This window comes from Carcharhinus amblyrhynchos, unplaced genomic scaffold (assembly GCF_965287045.1).
Source record: "Carcharhinus amblyrhynchos unplaced genomic scaffold, sCarAmb.v2.hapA chromosome_573, whole genome shotgun sequence".
Taxonomy (NCBI): Eukaryota; Metazoa; Chordata; class Chondrichthyes; order Carcharhiniformes; family Carcharhinidae; genus Carcharhinus; species Carcharhinus amblyrhynchos.
Genome location: NW_027650313.1, coordinates 27,482 through 55,094, shown reverse-complemented (window position 1 = coordinate 55,094; position 27,613 = coordinate 27,482). Strand labels below are relative to the sequence as shown.

Genomic DNA, 27,613 nt, shown 5'->3' with positions numbered 1-27,613 from the left:
CACTCCTGCCCTCAGGCGAGTGCTAGGATTCACTGACGCGATGTCTTGAGCCTGTCACCTCTAGTCGATCAGTTTTGGTAAATCTGGTGACCCAAGCGTGGGTGACTGGTGTTCCTGTGGTGAAACGTTGTGGTGATGAGCCAGTGTCCCATTACCTTGGCCATCTTTATCTCGTGTTCGAACAAGCTGGATCTACATTTTACCCATTGCTGTGTTGTAACCCACGTGACTCTCTCTTTCTCTCCCTACCTCTCTTTCTCTTTATCTTTCAGTTCGCTCCAGTGCCAATATATGTGTCCGAAGATTTTATTCATTATTATAATGTTAATTCTGAGTTTCTCGTGAGTTGAATTTTCTCTCTTCCCCCCACCCTTTTCTTTTTTGTTAAGTTTGTTATGCATCCCCACTCCCTCCATGTCTCTTTCCATCCTCCCCATTGCTCAAACTGCATGCAGAGGCCGCTTGATCCAGCAGCTCTCTTAGCTTCATTGTTTGTCTGTTGCTTTGATGATATCAGTCCAATCTAGATACACGCACGCCGTATCTGAGGGGAGAGCTGTGATGGGCCCAATTCCCTTCCCATTCACTCGGTCTGGAAACAATCCGAATAGACATAATCCCTGTCCCATTCACTCTGTCTTGTACACAATCCCAATGGACCCAAACCCCTTCCCATTCACTCCCACTGTACACAATCCCAATGGACCCAAACCCCTTCCCATTCATTCCCACTGTACACAATCCCAATGGACCAAGTCCTTTCCCATTCATCCCACTGTACACAATCCCAATGGAGCAAACCCCTTCCCATTCACTCCCACTGTACACAATCCCAATGGACCCAAACCCCTTCCCATTCACTCCCACTGTACACAATCCCAATGGACCCAAACCCCTTCCCATTCACTCCCACTGTACACAATCCCAACGGACTCAATCCCCTTCCCATTCACTCCCTCTGTACACAATCATAATGGATCCAAACCCCTTCCCATTCCCTCCCACAAGCCCAAACTCTTTCCCATTCGCTCCCACCGTACTCAATCACAATGGATCCAAACCCCTTCCCCTTCACTTCCACTGTACACAAGCCCAAACCCCTTCCCATTCACTTCCACTGTGCACAATCCCAATACCAAAACCCTTCCCATTCACTTCCACTGTGCACAATCCCAATACCAAAACCCTTCCCATTCACTCCCACTGTACACAATCCCAATGGACCCAAACCCCTTCCCATTCATTCCCATTGTACACAAACCCAATGGACCCAAACCCCTTCCCATTCACTCCCACTGTACACAAACCCAATGGACCCAAACCCCTTCCCATTCACTCCCACTGTACACAAACCCAATGGACTCAAACCCCTTCCCATTCACTCCCACTGTACACAAACCCAATGGACCCAAACCCCTTCCCATTCACTCCCACTGTACACAAACCCAATGGACCCAAACCCCTTCCCATTCACTCCCACTGTACACAAACCCAATGGACTCAAACCCCTTCCCATTCACTCCCATTGTACACAAGCCCAATGGACTCAAACCCCTTCCCATTCACTCCCATTGTACACAAGCCCAATGGACCCAAACCCCTTCCCATTCACTCCAGCTGTGCACAATCCAATCCCACACCCCTTCCCATTCACTCCCAGTGTAAACAATCCCAGTCCCACACCCCTTCCCATTCACTCCCTGTGTAAACAATCCCAGTCCCAAACCCCTTCCCATTCACTCCCTGTGTAAACAATCCCAGTCCCAAACCCCTTCCCATTCACTCCCTGTGTAAACAATCCCAGTCCTCTTCCCATTTATTCCCGTTTGATTGAATATCTGGACTTGATGCAATATTTTCACTTCAGCGTTTGGCTGTCTCAGAAGCGCAGCTTAGCGTGTTGCTGCGCCCCAGCACTGTAGATGCAGTCGGCGAGTGGCTTGTGCCTTTACCTAGATTGGACGGTTCTAAGTCATTAACCTGGCACCCCTCCCTTCCTTCGCATCGCTGCTGTCAGTCAATCTGCTCGAGCGTGGGCCTGAGAGAGGCCGAGAGGACCCAGTGTTTGCCACCATTGCACCGTGAAGGGACCGAGTCTGTGCCACCCGAGGCGGCAGCCAGTGAGGTGGGCTGGCTTCTGAGGGACAATGCCTGCCCTTCATCATGGAAAGGGGGTGGGGGAGAGTGAATGGGAAAAGTGGGGTTTCCAACTGTGATTGGACGTACTTTATCACATGAGTAACAGCAGCCCCGCCCTCTGCTCTGTCTCGCAGTCAATAGGACAGTGGCCAGCTTCCTGAATACGCGATTGGTTGATTTGTGATTTAGCAGTCATGTGAGCCTGTCCACCACCCCCTCCCCCCACCCCCTCCCCACCCAATCCTCAGCAGAAACATGGGAAGAATTTCCCTGAGGGCATTGCGGGTTCCTCCCTGGGATTTACCTTCGAGGTTAACGTTTGGATGCCCATCTCACCCCCAAGGTCCCTGTTTACAGGGTGGGGGAGTGGCGGGGTAGGTGCGGTTGGTGTGAATTCCCTGTCCAATCGATCGCTGTTCAGAATCACATCTCCAGAGCTGTGCCAGCAGGAGGTGCTAACGCTCACGCTCGCCACTTAAGAGTGTATTGGATCCATGACCATCCCAAACACCAACAACCTGCCCCATCAGACACGTAATACAGCCCTGGGGAGCCACAGCCTTTAGTTTGAGCCAGATCGACAGCAGCAGATAGAAGAATGTGTGTCCTCGAAGATAGCGACTGCAGGTCACAGGATTTCCCTTTTCTCTGTCTCTCCCTTTCCTTTCCCCTCACACATGTTCTAATACTCAGTCTCTCTTTCAGATGTCTTACCCGCTGCCACCCGCTCACCCGCCACCACCCCCTCACCTGCCACCACTCCCCCTCGTTTGCTGCCCCCATCACTCGTCTGCAGCTCCCCTCACCCGCCGCCTGCCGTCACCCCCCCCCCCATTCACCATCTCCTCTGTTCGCCGCCTCGCCCTGCCTGCCGCTGCCCCACCCCCCATCACCCGCCACTGCCCCCCTCACCTGCCGTCACCCCCCCCCCCCCATTCACCACCTCTCCTGTTCGCCACCTCCCCCCACCCGCCGCTGCCCCCACCCCCCATCATTCGCCACCGCCCCCCTCGCCCACCACTGCCTCCCACTCCCTTCTTGCTTGCCGCCGCGCCCCCCGCCCCCCAGCTCGCTGCCACCCCCTCCACCTGTTCGCCAGCATCCCCCCCCTCACCTGCCGCTGGCCCCCCTGTCTCGCCCGCTGGGCCCCCCCCCCCTCGCCTGTGGCCTTTCCTTGTTTGACTTCTGCCTCCTCTCTCTTTCTTTGCTGACCTGGTTCCCTGATTCCATCCACCCTCCCCCCTCCTCACTACCCTTGACCTCCCCCAACACCCTTTTAAGCCCACCCTGCACCTTTCTTGCAGACATTACTCAATCCTGCTCCCCATCCCTATTCCCCCTCACAAATCTCTCCCCCCAACTTCCCCGTCACCAACTCCCGCCTGTCGACCATGTGGGCCGGTATCTTAGTCTCCAGCCTCCCCCCCTTCCCCGGCCTGTAGTTTGTCCGTGTCTGAGCTGCTTGCATGAGCTTTGTGTCGCCTGTCTGTCACGTTCTACCCACCCATCACCCCTCTCTTGCCTCACCCCCGCCCCTCTGCTTTGGGTGGACCAATGCACCGCAGCGGGGGGGGTGCTGGGGGTGGGAAGGGAGGGCTGGGGGTGGGGGGGGGGGGGGGGGGGAGCCAGCCTCCGACTCACGTCTCCCACTCTTGGTCCTCCCTGCAGCTGAAGAACAGCCGGAGCAGACGCAACAACCGCAGCTGTGGGGAGTGCGAGGCCTGCCTGAGGCCTGTGGACTGTGGAGCCTGCGACTTCTGCATGGACAAGGCAAAGTTCGGAGGCTGCAACACCCTGAGGCAGAAGTGTCGCTGGAAGCAGTGCCTGCAGTTTGCATCCGTGAGCCTCCGCCTGATCATTCTCCCCTCCCTGTGTCTCTCGTCAGGCCCCTCGTTCAGTTCGCGTCACAAGCGCACCCTGAGCTCGGTCAGCCCACGTTGCCTGTGCCGAGTCTCCAGCCAGTTAATCCCCCCACCCCACCCCACCACCCCCCCTCGCTGAGTCAGGATAAATCTCACTGCATGCCCGTCTCATCTTTTCCTGATTCTCTTCAAACCATGTGTTGTTGTGTCTCTCCCCCTGCCCCCATTTACCGACCCTCATGCCAAGGTGTGGCGCAGTGGTTAGCACCGCTGCCTCACAGTGCCAGGGAACCGGGTTTGATTCCAGCCTCCAATCACTGTCTGTGTGGAGTTTGCACTTTCTCCTTCCTCCGTGCCTGTGTGAGTTTCCTCCGCATGCTTCAGTTCCTCTCACAGTCCAAAAAGCTGGTGGCCATGGTAAATTGCCCCTTAATATCCAGTGTTGTGGAGGTTAGGTGGATGGGCCATGGTAAATTGCCCTGTAGTGTCTGATGTTGCGTAGGTTAGGTGGATAGGCCATGCTAATTTGCCTCTTAGTCTCCAATGATGCATAGGTATGTGGGTGGCACAGTGGTTAGCACTGCTGCCTCACAATGCCAGAAACCCAGTTTTGATTCCTGGCTTGGGTCACTGTCTGTGTGCAGTTTGCATGTTCTCCCTGTGTCTGCATAGATCTCCTTCGGGTGCTCCGGTTTCCTCCCACAGGCCGAAAGACGTGCTGGTTAGGTGCATTGTCCATGATTAATTCTCTCTGTGTGCCTGAACAGATGCTGGAGTGTGGCGAGTAGGGGATTTTCACAGTAACTTCAAGTAACCCCCTCACTTGTGACACTGATAAATAAACTTTAAATGTTAAGGTGAGATGGGTTGGCCATGGTAAATGCATAAGGAAACGGGGAAAGGAGGGGGTGGAGGGCGTGGGTGGGATGCTCCTTCGGACAGAGAGTGCAGATTCGATGGGCTGAATGGCCTCCCCCCCTGCACCGTAGGGATTCTGTGGTTCTATGCAAATGCTCATCAACTCAATCGAAACCCCTTCCCGGTTTTTGAATGCCCCAATTAAACCTGCTGTGCGTTTGTCCAGTTGTGAGAGAGCCAGACGGTGAAGGATAGAACTGGAGCCAGTCTTTACACACTCGCTGACTTTTGTTTTGCAGAGACGCACAGCACAGCGCGCGCCTCTCAACCCCACCACAGTGGTTTCAGTGCATTCCAACATGTCGGAGTGTGAATCAAACCACCCAAATCATCAGCGCTGGCGTGTAGGACTCCTCCATGGCCACCACGGCCCCCTCTGCCCCAAGGAAAATAATCCCAGCCTCTCCAGTCGCTCCATACTCCTGCAGGCCCATCGATGGCATGGGGTCGATGGGCAGAATCATCTCTGTCTGTGCCCTTTTTATAACCTAAGGCTGCGACTACAGCATGTCACAGCCAGTTAGGTACCTCTGAAATGTAGTCACTATTGGAGGAAACATGGCAGCTGATATAAGCACAGTAAGATCCCAGGGACAGTAGACTACTGAGTATCATTCTTGGTGACATCGATGATGAAAGGAAATGGGCTCCAGGACACCAGGGAGACTTGCCCCCTCCCCACCCCCCACCTCCTGCTCATCTTTCCCCACCTTTCCAGCCACCACAACATAATCACCCCTGCGCCACCATGCATCCACTTGAAGTGAAGCCACGTTGTTTAATGTCTCATCCTGAAAGACAGCATCTCCCACAGTGCGGCACTCCGTCAGCACTGATCCTCCCACAGTGCGGCACTCCGTCAGCACTGATCCTCCCACAGTGCGGCACTCCGTCAGCACTGACCCTCCCACAGTGCGGTGCTCCCTCAGCACTGACCCTCCTACAGTGCGGCGCTCCCTCAGCACTGACCCTCCCACAGTGCGGCGCTCCCTCAGCACTGACCCTCCCACAGTGTGGCGCTCCCTCAGCACTGACCCTCCCACAGTGTGGCGCTCCCTCAGCACTGACCCTCCCACAGTGCGGCGCTCCCTCAGCACTGACCCTCCCACAGTGCGGCGCTCCCTCAGTACTGATCCTCCCACAGTGCGGTGCTCCCTCAGCACTGACCCTCCCACAGTGCGGCGCTCCCTCAGCACTGATCCTCCCACAGTGTGGTGCTCCCTCAGCACTGACCCTCCCACAGTGCGGCGCTCCCTCAGCACTGACCCTCCCACAGTGCGGCGCTCCCTCAGCACTGATCCTCCCACAGTGTGGTGCTCCCTCAGCACTGATCCTCCCACAGTGCGGCGCTCCCTCACCACTGATCCTCCCACAGTGCAGCACTCCGTCAGCACTGATCCTCCCACAGTGCGGTGCTCCCTCGGCACTGACCCTCCCACAGCGCGGCGCTCCTTCAGCACTGATCCTCCCACAGTGCGGCGCTCCCTCAGCACTGACCCTCCCACAGTGCGGCGCTCCCTCAGCACTGATCCTCCCACAGTGCGGCGCTCCCTCAGCACTGATCCTCCCACAGTCCGGCGCTCCCTCAGCACTGACCCTCCCACAGTGCGGTGCTCCCTCCGCACTGATCCTCCCACAGTGCGGCGCTCCCTCAGCACTGACCCTCCCACAGCACTGACGCTCCCTCAGCACGGACCCTCCCACAGTGCGGCGCTCCCTCAGTACGGACCCTCCCACAGTGCGGTGCTCCTTCAGCACTGACCCTCCCACAGTGCGGCGCTCCCTCAGTACGGACCCTCCCACAGTGCGGTGCTCCTTCAGCACTGACCCTCCCACAGTGCGGCGCTCCCTCAGTACGGACCCTCCCACAGTGCGGTGCTCCTTCAGCACTGACACTCCCACACTGTGGTGTGAGAGAATTTGGTTATTGGGGAATGGTTGCGTGTTCTCTCTCTCTTGTCTCAGTGTTCCATGTTTTGTATACTTTCCGTGCAGAAGAGGCTGCTCCCTCGGGAACTGTTGGGTGGGCAGAGCCCCTGGCCGGACTGGAAGGAGCAGGGTTACAGGGCTGGACGGCGGCGCTGGAAGGAGAATGCCTTCGCCAGCCGCAAGGTGGCGCGGGTCATTCAGGCGGCCAAGAAGAGAAAGATCTGGCAGGCATCTGCCCAGGCGTCCGAGGTGGAGACGGTGGGACAGGAGCGTTCAGACCCAGCGGAGCAGACAGAGCCCTCACGGGTGTGTAGCACACATGACAGGACACTATTGAGGCATGGCTGAAGGGGCAGGGCCAGAATTCAACAGGAAGGGGTTCCTTCCTTATTCAGATGCCCACAGAATCCCGACAGATGGAGGCCACTCAGCCCATTGAGTCTGCACCAACTCTCTGAAAGAGCATCTTGCCCCAGGCCCATCCCCAAACTTAAGAACAAAGAGAGCAAAGAAATTACAGCACAGGAACAGGCCCTTCGGCCCTCCAAATCTGCACTGACCATGCTGCCTGACTGTACTAAAACGCTCCCCTCCTATTCCGATCCTATTCATGTATTTGTCAAGACACCCCTTAAAAGTCACTATCGTATTGCTTCCACTACCTCTCCCGGTAACGAGTTCCAGGCACCCACTACCCTCTGTGTGAGAAACCTGCCTCGTACATCTCCTTTAAACCATGCCCTGCACCTTAAACCTTAAACCCAGTAACTGACTCCTCCTGGGGAAAAGCTTCTGACTATCCACTCTGTCCATGCCCCCCATAATCTTGTTGACTTCTATCAGGTGAACTTATCCCGCGAATCCCCCAAACCGACACGTCCTTGGCAACAGAGGGAAAATTTAGCATGGCCAGTCCACCTGACGTGCGCATCTCTGGGAGGAAACCGGAGCAGCCGGAGGAAACCCACGCAGACGCGGGGAGAATGTGCAAACTCCACACAGACAGTGACGCAAGTCGGGAATTGAACCTGGGTCCCTGGTGTTGTGAGGCAGCAATGCGAACCACTGTGCCACCGTGCCCCCCTATGTTTGCAGGACATGGCTGTCCCTGGCTGGGCCCACCATCCTTTATTGCTTCTTGCAAAGGGAGTGCCGCCATCTTGAACTGTTTCGGTCCTGTGTGGTGTAAGTACACCCACAGCTGTTAGGGAGGGAGTTCCAAGATTTTGACAAAAGCTACAGTGAAGTGTGTGTGCGTTTGTGGCTGGGTGGGTGGTGCTCAGTGGGGGAACCCCTGGGGGCCTGTCCTATTAAGTAACATTGTGGTTGGGGGCAATGGTGTGGCTCACAGTTAAGCGATGGGGGTGAGAATGAGCGTCCCTCTACCAGGGAAAAGGGGCAAGGATATTAACCAGCGTTTCCTGCCAGTGAACTCCCGTCCCAGTCCAGGAACAAATCAGGTTGTGGTGTGATGCAACTCTTGACTGCATAGCCCATCAGCATTGGCTACCACGTCCAGGCTGGGGTGAGGTTACCAGCAGGGTAGATTGGAACCCCCACGCGAATCGGTGCCATCACGGTGCAGTAGGTTGGTGGGGGTGGGTGAGGGAGGTTACAGTCAGTGACTCCTCCAGTAGTTGATCCACCTGTCATTGGTCACTGGGTGTTCGGGCTGATGCTGAATGGAGTGGGACTGGCACAGATGCTCCTGCTCTGCCCCATGTACTGATTGGATTTACCTGCTGTCCCAACAGGTGGAGATAGCTGAGGGTGCAGATTCCCCACCAACCCACCCAGACCCTCCGCAGAGCAGCCCGGACATTGCCGAGAAGCAGAATATCTCCGGACCACCAGAGGTAAAGAACCAACATGGAGCCTCGGCTTATCTCTCCTCTCGCTGTGCTTCAAAATGTTTTCATGCTCCCTCTCTCAACCCACCCTTCCCTTCACCCTTACCTCTCTCTTCTCCCCCACCGCCCCCCAAGTCTCCAATCTGTTTACCCCCGTGTCTCCAGCACATCCCATCTCTTGCTCTGGCCTGGCCTCCCTGTGTCTCTGGCCCTACCCTGCTCTGTCTCCACCCACCCAACCTTTCAGCCTCTCCCCCTCCCTCTCCCCCGTGCCCCCTCACTCCCTCTCTTGCGCTCCTCCCCCCTCACTCCCTCCCCCCTCTCTTGCGCTCCCTCCCCCCTGTCTTGCGCTCCCTCCCTCCTCTCTTGCGCTCCCTCCCCCCTCTCTTGCGCTCCCTCCCCCCTCTCTTGCGCTCCCTCCCCCCTCTCTTGCGCTCCCTCCCCCCTCTCTTGCGCTCCCTCCCCCCTCTCTTGCGCTCCCTCCCCCCTCTCTTGCGCTCCCTCCCCCCTCTCTTGCGCTCCCTCCCCCCTCTCTTGCGCTCCCTCCCCCCTCTCTTGCGCTCCCTCCCCCCTCTCTTGCGCTCCCTCCCCCCTCTCTTGCGCTCCCTCCCCCCTCTCTGTTTTGCTCCCTCCACCACCTCTCTCTCTCCCTCCTCCCCCCTCCCTCCCTTCCTTCCCTCTCTCTCTCTCTTTTGCTCCCGTTCTTTAAAGACTTCACATCCTTCCTGAGGGGCAGCACCCAGTACTGGACCTGATACTCTATTTGAGGCTGATCTAATCTTGAGTCCTCTGTTGCTGTGTCCAGGGCCCCTCCCTGCTCCCTCACATATCCTCTCTCTGCTCCTTTGCATTTCTCTCAGCCCTCTCCATTTCTGGTGGAGAGGGTGGGCTCTTGCTCACTCCGCGCTCTCTTTAACACTGCCTCGCCTCGCTCTGCTGCTTGTGGGGGGCCCCTTTTGATGCCAGTGGACTCTGCAGTCCCAGTTCTCAAAGCTTCCTTTGTTTTTTCTCCTACCCCTCCCCCCGCCCGGCCTCTGGTGCAGGGCAATGGCACAGGGGCTGGCAATCCCTACAGGTCCCCGGAGATTAAAGCCAGAACTCCTGCCAAGGCTTTCAACCTCAACAATTTCCTGTCTGTTATGGTGAGTGTGGCCACTCGTAGATCCTCCCCCCCCCCCCCCTCCCCATCACACGTCGAGCATCTCCAGTTCCCACATGCACACCTGAGCATCCTCAAACCAAGGTAAATCTGCAACGCGGCTCACGGCACCCTCCGATGCTTGACAGCTTCCATACTGCTGCAGGATAAAAGCCACAGAAACACGAGACCACCCAGTCCCTTGGGGCTTATTCTAGCCACGCAGTCATCTGCACCTCTCAGTCCCACTTGTCCTCGATAACCTTTCCCAATTTCCATTCTTGCTTCCACTCTCTCATCTCTTTTGCACCCCCACCCCCACCCCTGTCCTTGCCAGCTGTTTTCTTCAGCTGGGGCAGGGGGCGAGAATTGCGTGAATGGAATGGGGTCACGATCCTGTTTGGAGACGGTGACCGTTCGGAGAAACACTTGTGGACAGTCGTGCAATGTGGCCACGCAAGATGGCCGCCGTTAGCCCAGCTCCCACCTGCGCAGAGGTCTGATGACATCACTGCTGGAGCTAGCAACCTGGAATGGCAGAGAGGTCGGGGAAGGGGAAACGGGGGAGGTGAAACATTCTGGCGCGCTTAAGTTCGATTCATCTAGAATCATAGAAACCCGACAGCGCCGAAGGAGGCCGTTCAGCCCATCGGGCCAGCATCGACAGTGTTTCCACCCAGGCCCTATCCCCACAATCCCACACGTTTACCCCTGACACTAAGGGGCAATTTATCCTGGCCAATTCACCTGACCCGCACATCTTTGGAGTGTGGGAGGAAACCGGAGCACCCAGAGGAAACCCACATGGACACGGGGCGAATGTGCAAACTCTGCACACTCAGTGAACATAAGAACTAGGAGCAGGAGTAGGCCATCTGGCCACTCGAGCCTGCTCTGCCATTTGATAAGATCATGGCTGATCTTCTTGTGGACTCAGCTCCACTTATCTGTCCGCTCACCGTAACCCTTAATTCCTTTACTGTTCAAAAGTTTATCTATCCTTGCAGTAAAAACATTCAATGAGGTAGCCTCAACTGCTTCACTGGGCAGGGAATTCCACAGATTCACAACCCTTTGTGTGAAGAAGTTCCTCCTCAACTCAGTCTGAAATCTGCTGTCTCTCATTTTGAGGCTATGTCCCCGAGTTCTAGTTTCACCCGCCAATGGAAACAACTTCCCTGCTTCAATCTTATCTACTCCTTTGATAATCTTGTATGTTTCTATAAGATCTCCCCTCAAGTGACCCAAGCCGGGAATTGAACCTGGGCTGCTGGCACTGTGAGGCAGTAGTGCGAACCACTTTGCGACCATACCTCCCTAAAGTTATAGAGGAAGGAATTGCATTTAGGGAGACACAAGTCTCTTTCCTTGTGGCAACAGATGTGGAGAAGGTAGTCAAGAATTCATATGGCATGCTTGCCTTCATCGGTCGGGGCACTGAGTATAAAAATTGGCAGGTCAGACTGCAGCTGTACAGAACCTTAGTTAGGCCTCATTTAGAATATTGTATACAATTCTGGTCGCCACACTACCTGAAGGATGTGGATGCTTTGGAGAGGGTACCAAAGAGGTTTACCAGGATGTTGCCGGGTCTGGAGGGTATTCACCATGAGGGGAGGTTGGATAAACTCAGTTTGTTCTCACTGGAACGATGGAGATTGAGGGCTGACCTGATGGAGGTTTACAAGATTGTGAGTGGCATGGACAGAGTAGATAGTCAGATGATCTTTCCTAGAGTAGATACGTCAAGTACTCGGGGACATAGAGTTAAGGTGCTTGGGGAAAAGTTCAGAAGAGCTGTGTGAGGTAAGTTTTTTTACACAGAGGGTGGTGAATGTCTGCAGAGTGCCTTGGGAGGTGGTGGGAGCAGGTATGATAGCGGCATTTAAGGGGCAATTAGACGAATGCATGAAGAAGCTGGGAATGGAAGGATGTGGACTCCGGAAGTGCATATGGTTTTAGTTTAGGCAGGCATCATGATTGACATAGGCTTGGGGGTCGAACGGCCTGTTTCTGTGCCACACTGTTCTTCGCTCTTGGGGCCTGTTTTGTTGCAGCTGGGTGTTTATCATCAGACGGCGGAGCAAGTGGGCGTCTGGTCAACCCTCGCTGTCCACAAACCCCACCACATCGTGACTTGTTTACCCGCACACAGGTCCAGTTGTCCGTATAATGGCAGCACGCCCCAAAGCTCTGCTGTCCCCAATTCAGAATGTTGAACTCTCATCGTTCCCGCGTGTTTCTCCCGGAGAAAGGCGTGCTGGGTCCACGCATGTTCGCTGGTACGCGATTTCACACGAGGCAAGAATTCGCGGCAACGCAACCCAGCCCTCTGCAGTAAACTAATTCCCACAGATACACCACCCCCCTCTCTGAGAGAAGAAATTCCTCCTCATCTCCATCTTAAACGGGTGAGACCCTCGACGGACAACGTAGGCCAGTGAGTGAGGGGGCCACGAGAGGGGTCCGCTTTCCCCTCAGTGGGCCACAAGATTGAAACTGGGCTTGTTCACAAACCATGACCCTGTGAATAAGATTCAGTCCATGAATGCTCCACAATGAGTTATGGAAAATGCTTAATCATTGATATATAAATAGAGCTGTCATCAGCCTCAACTGGTAAAAATGAAAGAAATGTTTGCACTTTGTTCTCAGAGGGAGTGCACAGCTCTCACAGTCAATGTTGTGAGCAACCAGCACACACCTTCACTTGTCCTTGCTTTATGTGCAAACTGGTAAGAAAATAACTACCCAAATGTGGCAAACCCTGCACCTGGGCAACGGTCAACAAAATGTCTTGTGGGCCCCACTCGGGTCCCGGATGGTTGCATGTGGCACCCGTTGCCCATTGCTGGATTATGCCCTCTGGTCCTGGATTCCCCTGTGAGGGGAAACAGCCCCTCAACATGTATTGAACATTCCACCACACACACACACAAACGCACCCCGCACCCCCTCCCCGCACTCCCCTCCCAAATACAGTCCTGCTGCAGTTTGACCCGTGTGAAGATGGCAGCAGCACATTCGCTCCATTGCATTGGCAGAGGCATTACCATAGAGCATGCACCAGTGCACTGATGACAGACAGTTAACTGCCAGGCTTTGTTTAAATTCAACTCCAAACCAGGGAATTGGCTGTCTCCTGTTCTGTTCGACTGAAACAAGCACATTCTGGACCCCAGTGTGTGGGGTTTCTAGCACATGGAACTACACATATTATTATCAGCACACTATTAACATTATTGCTTATAAAGACTTAGCTGCATAAAATTTTCCTTCGATCCCTTTGGATCCCTGCTTTTGCTCAACCTTTAGCTTCTCATGGGAGCAACATGGAAAGAGTATCACTGGAGGCTGGAATTCACACCCATTTCTTTCCACGTTCCAGCCATTTGTCAGAGTCTGAGACATGGGGTTAGTGTGGGGTTAGGAAAAGGTGGTGGCATGAACAATCAGCTGTCACCATACTGAATGGTGAAGCAGGCCCGATGGGCTGAACGGTCTCCAGTGGGCCTGATGTGCCAAACTGATTACACATACTTGGTATTTACCCTGTAAAAACCTTCTGAACTGGAGCAACCTGAAGTCTGATAGTGAAGTTGATGTGATTGTCATATCCCACTCAACTTCACTTTGAAATTCATTCTCCAAACATAAAAACCGCTTCTGAAAATCCACCAAAAGTCTTATTGGAAAGCAGCTGGATCACCAGACAGGATATTTGACACTAAGGATGTAGAGGAACAGGGATATACAATACTTCACCAGAACAGGATATAGGGAGGATATAGGAGATTGTTTTAAATAAGGTTCATTAGCATTGGGACGTCCCTGATAATGTATAAGGATGAGGAATGATGCTAATGTTTTTCTCTTTTAATTCACAGGTTTTAAGTCGGTCCACCTTGTTGTCCAACGAGGGGCATACACGCGATGGGTCGTACTAGGGCTGCTCTTGGATGTTCGAGAGTAGCCTAGTGCTTCATGTCGTTAGTGTGCGCTTAAACTGGACCAGATGTTGGGCAACATGACAGCTCAGTGACTATCACTGTTTGCTATGCAGACACATGGATTTGGACCAGTGTCTGTGGGAGTTTGCACATTCTCCCCGTGCTTGCATGGGTTTTCTCCGGGTGCTCCGGTTTCCTCCCACACCCCAAAGATGTGCCATTAGGCTGATTGGAGGTAATAAATTGTCCCTAAATTAGTTTCCCTCAATGTGGATTGCCATAAAACAATAGATAAGGGTCATGGATGGAGGGGGTGCTGGTAATGTTAAAATGGCAGTGCGGGCTCGTTGGGCCGGAGGGCCTGTTTCCCGGACTGTTTTTGTTCTTTGTTCTAACATTCTCCCTCTGCCAATTACAGCCCTATCGCCTACCCCCTCCTCTTCTTCGCCCTTCCCCTCTCGTTTTCTCGCCCACTCCCCCTTCCTCTCACCTGCCCCCCCTCGCCCGCCCCCTTCCCTCTCGCTTACATTCTCCCTACCCCTCTGTGTCCTGACCAGTCCCCTTTCTGTCTCCCTCCCCCAGCCTCCAATTCAGTTGGCTGCTTCCACTTCTACCCCACTGTGCTCCATCTATCCCACTCAGGTTTGCCCTGCAGCGCTCCCTCATGCCCCCCTCACTCTCCTCTTGTTGTGATATTTCAATCAGACTGTTGTTCAAGCTTTACAAACCTTCCTGTCTTCTCCTCTCTCTCCACAGAAACCGTTCCTCAAACCACCCTCCTCGTCTAAAGGCCTCGACCGACCTTCGGTGATCAAAGAGACCAGCAGTGAGCAGACACGGGTACGAGGCAGCCTGGGGTGCTTGGCGCAATTGGGGGGCGGGTGGGGGCAGACCTGGAACAGGAACTCGGACGTGGCTCAGGTTTCATGGTGCGGCGGAAGGCAATCTAGCCGTTTAGCAGTGCCTTTCACCTCCGCAGGACCACCCCGGCGCCTCGCATCCATTAACGCAGTGTGATTTTGCTGTGATTACTGTTGCAATCTGGGAATTGTGGCAACCAAGTTTCTAAAACAAGATGTCAACCACAGCTGCCCTCAGCGGCCATGTGATCTTTTGACTTCACCACATGGCGCTTCTTCAGCACTGACCCTCCCACAGTGCGGCGCTCCCTCAGCACTGACCCTCCCACAGTGCGGCGCTCCCTCAGCACTGACCCTCCCACAGTGCGGCGCTCCCTCAGCACTGACCCTCCCACAGTGCGGCGCTCCCTCAGCACTGACCCTCCCACAGTGCGGCGCTCCCTCAGCACTGACCCTCCCACAGTGCGGCGCTCCCTCAGCACTGACCCTCCCACAGTGCGGCGCTCCCTCAGCACTGACCCTCCCACAGTGCGGCGCTCCCTCAGCACTGACCCTCCCACAGCGCGGCGCTCCCTCAGCACTGACCCTCCCACAGTGCGGCGCTCCCTCAGCACTGACCCTCCCACAGTGCGGCGCTCCCTCAGCGCCGCCCCTCCCACAGCGCGGCGCTCCCTCAGCACTGACCCTCCCACAGTGCGGCGCCCCCTCAGCGCCGCCCCTCCCACAGTGCGGCGCCCCCTCAGCGCCGCCCCTCCCACAGTGCGGCGCTCCCTCAGCACTGACCCTCCCACAGTGCGGTGCTCCTTCAGCACTGACCCTCCCACAGTGCGGCGCTCCCTCGGCACTGTTGGTCAGGTGGGGGTGGGTTTGGACTGTAAATCCTGGGCTCTGTGGCTTGAACCTGTGGTCTCCGTTCATCAAGGCTGATTGGCTGCAGCTCTGGGAAGAAAGCAGCCCCAGGATCCTGGCAGTCATGGTGGTCATCAGTAGGCAACGCCAGCGCCTCTGCCTGGTGTCCCCGGTCCCGGTAATCGATGCATCGATGCACAGGAACAGTGTCACTGCCCAGGGGATGTTAACCCGTGTTACTCATTTCCCCGACCATCTGTGTTCTCTCTCCTCAGAGGCAGCCGCTGGAAGCTACAGCTGTTCAGAGCCACACTGCTCCCCCCGTGCTGAAGCAGGACACGCCACAGAACGATCCAGAACGCATCCCGAGTGCGGTAATTACTGAGCCTTGCAAATCCCGCTGCTTTGGTGGTTAACCATGGGATTAATTTGGGATTGATACAGGGCTATGGGGAGAGAGCAGGGCAGTGGGATTAGTTTGGGGATTGATACAGGGCTACAGAAGAGAGCGGGGCAGTGAGATTAGTTTGGGATTGATACAGGGCTATGGGGAAAGAGCGGAGCAGTGGGTTTAGTTTGGGGATAGATACAGGACTATAGGGAGAGATCGGGGCAGTGGGATTAGTGTGGGGATTGATACAGGACTATGGGGAGGGAGCGGGGCAGTGGGATTAGTTTGGGGATTGATACACGGCTATGGGGAGAGAGCGGGGCAGTGAGATTAGTTGGGGATTGATACAGGGCTATGGGGAAAGAGCGGGGCAGTGGGTTTAGTTTGGGGATTGATACAGGACTATAGGGAGAGATCGGGGCAGTGGGATTAGTTTGGGGATTGATACAGGGTTACAGGAGAGAGGCGGTAGGATTATTTTGGGGATTGATAAAGGGTTTTGGGGAGAGAGCAGGGCAGTGGAATCAGTTTGGGATTGATACAGGGCTATGTGAGACGGGGCAGTGGGATTAGTTTGGGGATTGATACAGGGCTATGGGGCAGTGGGTTTAGTTTGGGGATTGATACAGGACTATAGGGAGAGATCAGGGCAGTGGGATTAGTTTGGGGATTGATACAGGGTTACAGGAGAGAGGCAGTAGGATTATTTTGGGGATTGATAAAGGGTTTTGGGGAGAGAGCAGGGCAGTGGAATCAGTTTGGGATTAATACAGGGCTATGTGAGATGGGGCAATGGGATTAGTTTGGGGATTGATACAGGGCACTGGGGAAAGAGCGGGGCAGTGGGGTTAGTTTGGGGATTGATACAGAGCTGTGGGGAGAGAGCAGGGCAGTTGGATTAGTTTGGGATTGATACAGGGCTATGGGGAGAGAGCAGGGCAGTGGCATTAATTTGGGATTGGTAGAGGGCTATGGGGAAAGAGCGGGGCAGTGGGGTTAGTTTGGGGATTGATACAGGACTACGGGGAGAGATCGGGGCAGTGGGATTAGTTTGAGATTGATAGAGGGCTATGGGGAGAGAGTGGCGCAGTGGAATTAGCTTGGGATTGGTACAGGGCTATGGGGCGAGAACGGGACAGTGGGATTAGTTTGGGATTGATACAGGGCTATGGGGAGGGAGTGGGGCAGTGGCATTAATTTGGGCTTAACATTAGATTTCTTCATTGTAAAACATGTTCTTCCTCGTATTTCAGAGGTCAGTCGGTGAATCTGAATCTACATCTCATCGATCGCCTTCTCCTTTGATCAAACAAAGGGACAGCAGAGAGCGGCACTCCAGCAAAAAGGCTGCACCACACCCCTCAGAGGTACAAATTCTAAGGAACATAGTAAATTGGTTCAGGAACAGACAGTTTGACCCTTCAAGCCTGTTTTGCCATTCGGTGTGAACATGGCTAATCCTCTATCTCAATGCCATCCTCCTGTCTTCTCCTCAAACCCCCCAGGTACCTTTAGTGACAAGCAATCTATTTTACTCTTACGTATATTCAATGATTTGTCCTGCCTTTTGCGGCAGAGCAGTCTGCTGGTTCAACAGCCTTGCAGTGAAGGCATTTCTCCTCAGCTCAGTGGGCCTAACTGGCCTCCCTATATCCTGAGACTGTGTCCCCATCCTAGACCCTTCTTCTTCCAGCCAGAGGAACAATCCCCTCTGCATCCAGTCTGTACAGCCCTGTCCGAATTTTATACGTTTCAATTAGATCCCTTCTAAATTCCAGTCCTGTTCGACCCAGTCTCCCCCCCCGTATGACAATCCTGCCGTTCCAGGAATAAATCCCAGTGAATACAGGCCTGGTCGACCCGATCTCTCCTCATGCAACAATCCCACCATCACAGGTGAAACTTGGCCGCACTCTGTGTGGTAAGTTATCCTTTCTTGGGTAAGGAGATGTGAACAGCAGACAGTATGCCGCTGTGGTCTCACCAAGGCCTTGTACAGCCCTGCTCCTGTGCTCGAGTCCTCTCGCAATGAAGGCCCATGTACCATTAGCCATCCTAACCCCTTGCCATACCTACGTACTTGCTTTCTGTGACTGGTGTGCTATGAACACCAGGTCCCTTTGAACGTCACCATTTCCCAATCTGTCACCACTTAAATGATACTCTGCTATCCCGTTCCTCTGTCCGAAGCAGATAGCTTCACTCTCGTACGAAACAGGAGCAGAAGTAGGCCTCTCGAGCATTGGGAGAGAGAGGTGTGGCTCAGATGAGGCATTGAACTGAGGTCCCATGTCTCCTGCTCCTCCCCCCACCCCAAACCACTGCCGACCCCACTCTTATCCGTCCAGTGACGGAGATAGGAGCTGTGGTTGGCTGTCTGTGGGATCTTGCTGTGCCGCCGCAATTCTCAAACCTGCCGTTGCCCCTGTGTGATGTTGTGGGTTAATCGGCTGAGAGGAGAGCCTGGGGTGGAGGGATGGAGGGCAACCTCTGGATGTGTAAACTCCTCCGCCTCCTTTGCCCTGTTTACTCTCACTCACCCCTCCCCCCCCCCCCCCTTAGAGATGAGCACTGGGCAGGAAGGTGATAGGAGGGTCTGCGTCGGATGGAGACCCAATCAACGGCCCAGCTCGGCATTGGCACTGAGCACAAACAGTGAACGGGACTGTCTGAGTGCTTGAGCCACTGAATGAGGTGAATACACCCAAAACGTTCTTTGTTTTACTTCTAGGAAACCAGTTTGCAGGACTTGTCCACTCGGATTGTCCCTCCCATGATCCAAGAAGCCAGCGTGGAGACGGGAAGCACTAACCGGCCATCAGTCTCACCCAAGGTAAGAGGTTCGAAACGGGGAACGCTCGGTCTTCCTGGAAAGAGAGGATCCCTCCGGCTCCCTGCAGGGAGTCCCGAAGCCCGTCGCAGCCAGTGGACAAAATCTGTTGAAGGGAGTGCAGCCAGATTGTGCACAACAAGATCCCATCGACAGTCAGGGGATCATGACCCACGTCATCTCTTTTAGTTGTTGATTGAATTAGTAGTTCTCTCTCTCCGCACCCTGTTTGCACCCCCCACCCCCACCCTGCCACTCCACCTCGCACAGTGCGGCACTCCCTCGGCACCGACCCTCCCGCAGCGCGGCGCTCCCTCGGCACCGACCCTCCCGCAGCGCGGCGCTCACGCAGCACTGACCCTCCCACAGTGCAGCGCTCCCTCAGCACTGACCCTCCCACAGCGCGGCGCTCCCTCGGCACCGACCCTCCCGCAGCGCGGCGCTCCCTTGGCACCGACCCTCCCGCAGCGCTCCCTCGGCACCGACCCTCCCGCAGCGCGGCGCTCCCTTGGCACCGACCCTCCCGCAGCGCTCCCTCGGCACCGACCCTCCCGCAGCGCGGCGCTCCCTCGGCACCGACCCTCCCGCAGCGCGGCGCTCGCTCAGCACTGACCCTCCCACAGTGTTGGGGTGGAATGTCAAGCCTGGATTCTGGGATCTGTGTCTTTACTCTGTGGGGCAGGACTGAACTCATACCCTCCTGATTCAGAGATGCAAGGGATGGAGCAAGACAGGCTGCACACTGGGTATCTTGGACAGGTATCTCACCCTTTAGCTACGGCACAGCTGAGGGAATATTAACCTCTCCTTTGTCCTGCCAGAGGCCAGCGGAACCAGAGGTCCGAGCTTCTGGAGTTCCATCCAATTCCCGGCTCACAAGAGGAGCCACTCCGGAACAGAGCCCGGGATACGGACGATCCACTCCTGCGGCGGTAAGCCAGGCTCCTCACTCCAGTCTTTGCTTTGTGTGTGACCCTCGGGGCAATTTACATTGATAATGTACCGTTAACCTCTAAAACTCCCCGAGGCGCATCACAGGAGCGACAATCAGACAGAAAGTAAGCCCAGCGCACACGAGGAGATATTCAGAACAGGCGACCCGAAGCTCGGTGAAGGGGTCAGTTTTTAAGGAGCATCTTAAAACAGAGGGAGACTCAGAGAATGAGCAAGACAGGCAGAGGATGGGCGAGGCAGAGGGCCAGAATCTGAACGAGGCAGAGGAGCGGAGTGTGGCTGGATGAGACAGATGGGCAGAATGTGGGTGGGCATGGCAGGTGGGCTGAGGGTGGGCAAGGCAGACAGATGGTGGGTGTGAGCCCAAGCGAGGCAGAGTGCAGGTCAGACACAGAGGCGGGCAGAGTGTGGGTCAGACAGAGACGGGCAGAGTGTGGGTCAGACAGACAGAGGCAAGCAGAGTGTGGGTCAGACAGGCAGAGAGCCGGGCAGAGTACGGGTCAGACAGACAGAGGGGGGCGGTCAGATAGGGGCAGACAGAGAGGCAGGTCAGTCAGAGGCGGACAGAGTGTGGGACAGGCAGACAGAGAATGTGGGACGGACAGGCAGAGGGCGCGGGTCGGGTGGGCAGAGAATGGGTCAGACAGAAAAGCAGGTGGAGCATCAAGAGAGGAAGGTTGGGGTGAGCTACATCAACCCCGGAATAGTCGAGTTGGAGGGTATGGCCAGAAGGTGGGTGTTGTTCTCCCTTTGTGTAAGGGGCAGCTGTAGTTTGATAGGGAATGATGTCAAGAGTTCCAGTTTAGTCACCAGTGTTAACTAACATCAGCATTAGATATCAGTGTTCCTAAAGTTCTAAAAGTTTTAGAAGGTTTACATTAACACTGCAGTGAAGTTACTGTGAAAATGCCCCAATCGCCACACTGTTGGGGTACACTGAGGGAGAATTTAGCATGGTCAATGCACCCTAACCAGGACGTCTGTTGTACTGTGGGAGGAAACCGGAGCACCTGGAGGAAACCCATGCGGACATGGGGAGAATGTGCAAACTCCATACAGATGTTACCCAAGCTGAGAATTGAACCCAGGTCCCAGGCGTTGTGAGGCAGCAGCGTTAACCACTGTGCCACTATGCTGCCCGTTCGGGGCGGGGTCATAGTTGGAGCATGGTGCGCACTCAATGCAGGCGTAACACCCCACCCCACCCCCACCAAACTTCAGAATCCAAAATCCTACCACTTGTCTCTGCAATTGCTGGTGCTCACATTCACACTAGGAAGTTCCCATGTAAAGGCGTCATGTGGTAATTCCAGCCTCTTGACGGTGCTGCAGAGCTGGGGGCTGGGAGGAGATACTCACGACTTGTCATGTTTTTTTTAAAATTTCTTTCCAACTCTTCCGAATTCCCCCGTTTCCTGCCCCCACCCCCCCGCCCCGAAGACTGAAGCAGGTCAGTCAGTTCCGTCGCACAGCCTGGAAGAGAGTCAGAATGATGCCAGGAATGACAGCAGTTTGCCAGTGGTGAGTCTCCACTGGTGATGGTGGTGATACTGTCGGTGTTGAGGGGGGTGGGTTCACTCCACGCAGCACCCGTACCAGACTCGGTGTGCCAGCGTAGAAGGGGTTCCCGCTCCCTGATCAGTGTGGCAAGGTTGGGTCGCTGGGGCAGGCTAGGGCTGGGGGTCGCTGGGGCAGGCTAGGGCAGGGGGTCACTGGGGCAGGGGGTCGCTGGGGCAGGCTAGGGCAGGGGGTTGCTGGGGCAGGCTAGGGCAGGGGGTCACTGGGGCAGGCTAGGGCAGGGGGTTGCTGGGGCAGGGGGTCACTGGGGCAGGCTAGGGCAGGGGTTCGCTGGGGCAGGCTAGGGCAGGGGGTCGCTGGGGCAGGCTAGGGCAGGGGGTCGCTGGGGCAGGCTAGGGCAGGGGGTCGCTGGGGCAGGCTAGGGCAGGGGGTCGCTGGGGCAGGGGGTCGCTGGGGCAGGCTAGGGCAGGGGGTCGCTGGGGCAGGCTAGGGCAGGGGGTCGCTGGGGCAGGCTAGGGCAGGGGGTCGCTGGGGCAGGCTAGGGCAGGGGGTCGCTGGGGCAGGCTAGGGCAGGGGGTCGCTGGGGCAGGCTAGGGCAGGGGGTCACTGGGGCAGGCTAGGGCAGGGGGTCACTGGGGCAGGCTAGGGCAGGGGGTCACTGGGGCAGGCTAGGGCAGGGGGTCACTGGGGCAGGCTAGGGCAGGGGGTCGCTGGGGCAGGCTAGGGCAGGGGGTCACTGGGGCAGGCTAGGGCAGGGGGTCACTGGGGCAGGCTAGGGCAGGGGGTCACTGGGGCAGGCTAGGGCAGGGGGTCACTGGGGCAGGGGGTCGCTGGGGCAGGCTAGGGCAGGGGGTCGCTGGGGCAGGCTAGGGCAGGGGGTCGCTGGGGCAGGCTAGGGCAGGGGGTCACTGGGGCAGGGGGTCGCTGGGGCAGGCTAGGGCAGGGGGTCGCTGGGGCAGGCTAGGGCAGGGGGTCACTGGGGCAGGGGGTCACTGGGGCAGGCTAGGGCAGGGGGTGCAGCAGAGGCCAGGAGGAACACAAGGAAGAAATCCAGCAGCTCGGGGGCCAGACAAAGTGCCAAGGTTCACTGCCCCCACTCCCCTCTCCCTTTGTTAGCTTAACTTGGCCACTCATTGTCTCCATAATTCTCTCTAATTTTGGTTCACTCTCCTTCTGTTTCTCTTTATTTCTCACTCCATCTGGTGTGCGTGCACTCTCTCTTCCCGTCCCCATCTCTTTCTCTCTGTCTCTTTCTCTCCCCCCGTCTCCGTCTCTCTCCCCCCGTCTCCGTCTCTCTCCCCCCGTCTCCGTCTCTCTCCCCCCGTCTCCATCTCTCTCACGCCATCCCCCCCCCCCGTCTCCGTCTCCGTCTGCTGGGGGTGGGGGGAGAGGGGTTACTGAGTGACAATGTGAGGGAGCTGGATTAACATCAGTAGAGATACAGTCAGTAACACAGGGTGCTCAGGGAGAGGGGTTACTGAGAGACAGTGTGAGGGAGCTGGATTAACGTCAGTAGAGATACAGTCAGTAACACAGGGTGCTGGGGGGAGAGGGGTTACTGAGTGACAGTGTGACGGAGCTGGATTAACATCAGTAGAGAGACAGTCAGTAACACAGGGTGCTGGGGGGCAGAGGGGTTACTGAGAGACAGTGTGAGGGAGCTGGATTAACATCAGTAGAGATACAGTCAGTAACACAGGGTGCTGGGAGAGAGGGGTTACTGAGTGACAGTGTGAGGGAGCTGGATTAACGTCAGTAGAGATACAGTCAGTAACACAGGGTGCTGGGGGGAGAGGGGTTACTGAGTGACAGTGTGAGGGAGCTGGATTAACATCAGTAGAGAGACAGTCAGTAACACAGGGTGCTGGGGGGAGAGGGGTTACTGAGTGACAGTGTGAGGGAGCTGGATTAACATCAGTGGAGATACCGTCAGTTACACAGGGTGCTGGGGGAGAGGGGTTACTGAGTGACAGTGTGAGGGAGCTGGATTAACATCAGCAGATATACAGTCAGTAACACAGCGCTTCTGACATCTCGAACGTGAAGAGGAATCCTCAGACAGGCAGTCTCTCTTTCAGCCTTTTGTCTTCCACTCCAGTAACCCGAAACCTATTTCTCCCCCTGTTTAATTTGCTTTAGAAACTGAATGAGTCAGTGATCTGTTTCCTCCAACTCCCAAGGGCGTCTGCATTGTTAATTTACCAATCTTCTGTCTTTTTCAAGCACATGTGGGCGGTCACTCACTCGGCCGTACGGTCACTCAGCCGGCCGGGCAGTCACTCACTCGGCCGTACGGGCAGTCACTCACTCGGCCGTACGGTCACTCAGCCGGCCGGGCAGTCACTCACTCGGCCGTATGGGCAGTCACTCACTCGGCCGTACGGTCACTCAGCCGGCCGGGCAGTCACTCAGCCGTACGGTCACTCACTCGGCCGTACGGTCACTCACTCGGCCGTACGGTCACTCGGCCGTACGGTCACTCAGCCGGCCGGGCAGTCACTCGCTCGGCCGTACGGGCAGTCACTCGCTTGGCCGTACGGGCAGTCACTCGCTCGGCCGTACGGTCACTCACTCGGCCGTACGGTCACTCAGCTGGCCGGGCAGTCACTCACTCGGCCGTATGGTCACTCACTCGGCCGTATGTACACTCACTCGGCCGTACGGTCACTCAGCCGGCCGGGCGGTCACTCACTCGGCCGTATGGTCACTCACTCGGCCGTATGGTCACTCACTCGGCCGTATGGTCACTCAGCTGGCCGGGCAGTCACTCACTCGGCCATATGGTCACTCACTCGGCCGTATGGTCACTCACTCGGCCGTACGGTCACTCAGCCGGCCGGGCGGTCACTCACTCGGCCGTACGGTCACTCACTCGGCCGTATGGTCACTCACTCGGCCGTACGGTCACTCGCCCGGCTGGGCAGTCACTCACTCGGCCGTACGGTCACTCACTCGGCCGTACAATCACTCACCCGACAGGGCAGTCACTCACTTGGCCGTACGGTCACTCACTCGGCCGTACAATCACTCACCCGACAGGGCAGTCACTCACTCGGCCATATGGTCACTCACTCGGCCGTATGGTCACTCACTCGGCCGTACGGTCACTCAGCCGGCCGGGCGGTCACTCACTCGGCCGTACGGTCACTCACTCGGCCGTATGGTCACTCACTCGGCCGTACGGTCACTCGCCCGGCTGGGCAGTCACTCACTTGGCCGTACGGTCACTCACTCGGCCGTACAATCACTCACCCGACAGGGCAGTCACTCACTTGGCCGTACGGTCACTCACTCGGCCGTACAATCACTCACCCGACAGGGCAGTCACTCACTCGGCCGTACGGTCACTCATTCGGCTGCAGTCCCTCGCTTGGCCGTGCCGCCCCCGCCCGGCCCTGCGCTCCCTCCAGCTCGCAGCCCTCTTGCACACGTTGCCGAGTGTGCATACTTTCACACACGCAGTCATTCATGCTCCGTATCCTTGCATCAAGTGCACACTCTTTCAGTTGTGCGCCTGCGCGCTGTCACGCAGACACAGTTTATTGTGGGCAGCCAAACATTGACTCTCGTGAGAACAGGCATGCCCTGTCGCACATTCACTTCACGCTTGCACTGTCTCTCACACTGCTTCCTGTCCGCTAATTGTCTTGTGCAACCAGTCACACACACAATGTCTCTGTCCATCTCTCCATCCGCTCGTCCGTTCCTCCACCCGTGCTTCCCCCCTCCGCCCCCTCTCCATCCCCTCCCATCCTGCTGTCCCTCCTGATGCCCGTGCCACCCGCGCTCTCACACTCTCTCTCTCTCTCTGTTACAGATCACCCAGATCTTCAGCCTGGGATCTCCCTATATGATGATGACCTTGGAGCCACTGCTGCGGAACTTCATGCAGGAGCTGATGGTTATGCCGCTGCCCGCCTCCTGGGTGGTCTGCTCCTCTCTGGGGCCCGATGTGCAGCTGATCCAGCTCTCCCGCAAGTCCCCGGTGTCCGACGCAGTGGTCCAGATCCGGCCTGGCTTCTTCTTCCACGTGCTGGTGCGTGGGCTGCCCGTGCCATTGGGCCACCGGCTCTACCGCAGCCACCCGGCCCAGCTGACCACGGTGGACGACGTGGTGGACCTGATCAGCGACCTGGAGACCTACCGAGTGTGCGCCGGCTACCCACAGCTCCGCAACTCCAAACCCCCGCCTGCAGCCGTGGCAGCTCTCCTACCCTGCGAGCGCTCCTCCTACTGCGAGGTGCTGGTGGACAAGGACCGCTGCTTCCAGTGTGCACTCACGCTGTGAGGCTCCGAACTCTGACCTCGCTCGCCGCCAACTCTCTATCTCTGTCTCTCGCGCCCTGTGGAGGGGTGGGGTGGAGGTGGGAAGGGGCGAATGGGGCTCAGAGGTGGGGGGGGCGGTTCCCACAGATGACACTAAATCACAACTCGCACATGAGAGAGAGAGAGATAGAGAGATAGACAGAGAGAGTTAACGATCGAAACACTGGATTACTGGAACGCACCGCCTCTTAGATCAGCGCTGTCTGTTGGCACCCCATCCCTCCCTTATTCCCAAACCCCACCCACCGCCAGTGCCCTCCAAACAAGGGGACTAATCAGTCTAACTCTTGTCTTGCTTCCTCCCCACCCCCACTCCTGGCCTCCCACCTCCTTGTTCCCTTGGTGTCTGCATAGTTGGGGAAGGTCGTGTGAGGTTAATATTGGAGCCTCCAATTTCCAGCCAAACAGCTTCCCCCCACCCTTCCCCAGTACCCATCAACCCCCCACCTCAGTGCCCCCCCCCCCCCCAACTCCTCCACCTCCGAGTGCCCACCCCCCCAGTGCCCCCTTCCCCTTGGCTCCCCACCGTGTTGGCTCCCCCATGCCACCCCCCACTGTTGGGCTCCCCACCGTGCTGCTTCCCCTCCCTCGGCTCCCCCCTGCCATCCCCGTCCACCCCCGTTGGGCTCCCCTCTGTCTCTCCCCTTGGCTCCCCACCGCGCTGCCTCCCCTCGGGCTTCCCCATGCTCCCCTTCCCTCGGCTCCCCCTTGGGCTCCCCTATGTCCCCTAGGTGCCCCCTGTGCCCGCCCGGGCTCTCCTGTGCCCCTCCCCTAGGCACCCCTCCGTGCTGCCCTTTCAGTCCCCACCCCAGCACCATCTCCTTGTTGTGGTTGTGACACACGTGTGTCGGTTCCCAAATGCCACTTCCCCCCCTGTGTGGAGAGCAGTTCCTTTCGAAAGAGGCTGATTTCTTTCTTTGAGATCAGGATTTTGCCATCACGCTTCTCGTTCTTGCAAACGATGAATTGATGGGACATTTCTACATGGAAATTTCCTATTTTCCCAAATTCCACCGGAGAGAGAGGATATTGGTGCAGACATTTGGAGCAGGAACATGCTCTCTCACATACCCTCACATGCACGCACATTCACACAAACACACACCCTCCTGCACACACTGATTTGGGTTGGAGCAGTTGTATAACAGGCAACGAGGCACAGTGGCTGTCCCATTCCCCACCCGACACTTGTGGGCCACTCCCCCACTGAACCTCCAACAGTGTGGCGCTCCCTCAGCACTGACCCTCCAATAGTGCAGCGCTCCCTCAGCCCTGACCCTCCCACAGTGCGGCGCTCCCTCAGCACTGACCCTCCCACAGTGCGGCGCTCCCTCAGCACTGACCCTCCAATAGTGCAGCGCTCCCTCAGCCCTGACCCTCCCACAGTGCGGCGCTCCCTCAGCACTGACCCTCCCACAGTGCGGCGCTCCCTCAGCACTGACCCTCCCACAGTGCAGCGCTCCCTCAGCCCTGACTCTTCGACAGTGAGGCACTCCCTCAGCACTCACCCTCCAACAGTGCTGCGCTCCCTCAGTCCACCCCTCCAATAGTGCTGCGCTCCCTCAGCCCAACCCTCCGACAGAGCAGTGCTCCCTCAGCCCTGACCCTCCGACAGTGCAGCACTCCCTCAGCCCTGACCCTCCGACAGTGCAGTACTCCCTCTGCGCTGACCCTCTGACAGTGCGCCACCTCCTGAGCGCTGACCCTCCGATAGTGCGGCGCTCCCTGCGCACTGACCCTCAACAGTGCGGTGCTCCCTCAGCACTGACCCTCCAACAGTGCGATGCTCCCTCTTCGCTGACCCTCTGACACTGCGCCAACCCCTGAGTGCTGACCCTCCAACAGTGGGACGCTCCCTTGGCACTGACCCTCCAAGAGTGATGCATTCCCTCTGCACTGACACTCTGACAGTGCAGCACTCCCTCAGCATTGACTCTACAACAGTAAGGCGCTCCCTCAGCACCAACCCTCCAATCGCGCGCTGACCCTCCGACAGTGCAGCGCTCCCTCAGCACTGACCCTCCGAAAGTGCAGTGCTCCCTCCGCACTGACGCTCTGAGAATGCACCGCCCCCTGAGTACTGACCCTCCAACAGTGTA

At 56.8% G+C, this 27,613-nt stretch overlaps 1 protein-coding gene across 12 annotated transcripts in view; it reads left to right on the top strand.

Annotated features, from left to right (window-relative positions):
- LOC145339620 (uncharacterized) overlaps positions 1 to 25,967 on the top strand; it is an 83,289-nt gene extending 57,322 nt beyond the window's left edge. For 8 of the 12 annotated variants that reach the window (XM_080184123.1, XM_080184124.1, XM_080184130.1 and 5 more), the window contains 12 exons: positions 273 to 341; positions 3,808 to 3,978; positions 6,915 to 7,154; positions 8,603 to 8,704; positions 9,742 to 9,840; positions 14,543 to 14,626; positions 15,771 to 15,869; positions 17,140 to 17,253; positions 18,618 to 18,719; positions 19,538 to 19,648; positions 21,111 to 21,191; positions 25,006 to 25,967. In XM_080184123.1, coding sequence (XP_080040249.1) covers positions 273 to 341; positions 3,808 to 3,978; positions 6,915 to 7,154; positions 8,603 to 8,704; positions 9,742 to 9,840; positions 14,543 to 14,626; positions 15,771 to 15,869; positions 17,140 to 17,253; positions 18,618 to 18,719; positions 19,538 to 19,648; positions 21,111 to 21,191; positions 25,006 to 25,476 — 1,743 coding nt within the window. In that variant the 3' untranslated portion in view covers positions 25,477 to 25,967. The remainder of the gene's footprint in view (positions 1 to 272; positions 342 to 3,807; positions 3,979 to 6,914; positions 7,155 to 8,602; positions 8,705 to 9,741; positions 9,841 to 14,542; positions 14,627 to 15,770; positions 15,870 to 17,139; positions 17,254 to 18,617; positions 18,720 to 19,537; positions 19,649 to 21,110; positions 21,192 to 25,005) is intronic. The other 4 variants (XM_080184129.1, XM_080184131.1, XM_080184127.1 and 1 more) reach the window with 4 other exon arrangements.
- The last annotated feature ends 1,646 nt before the right edge of the window (positions 25,968 to 27,613 follow it).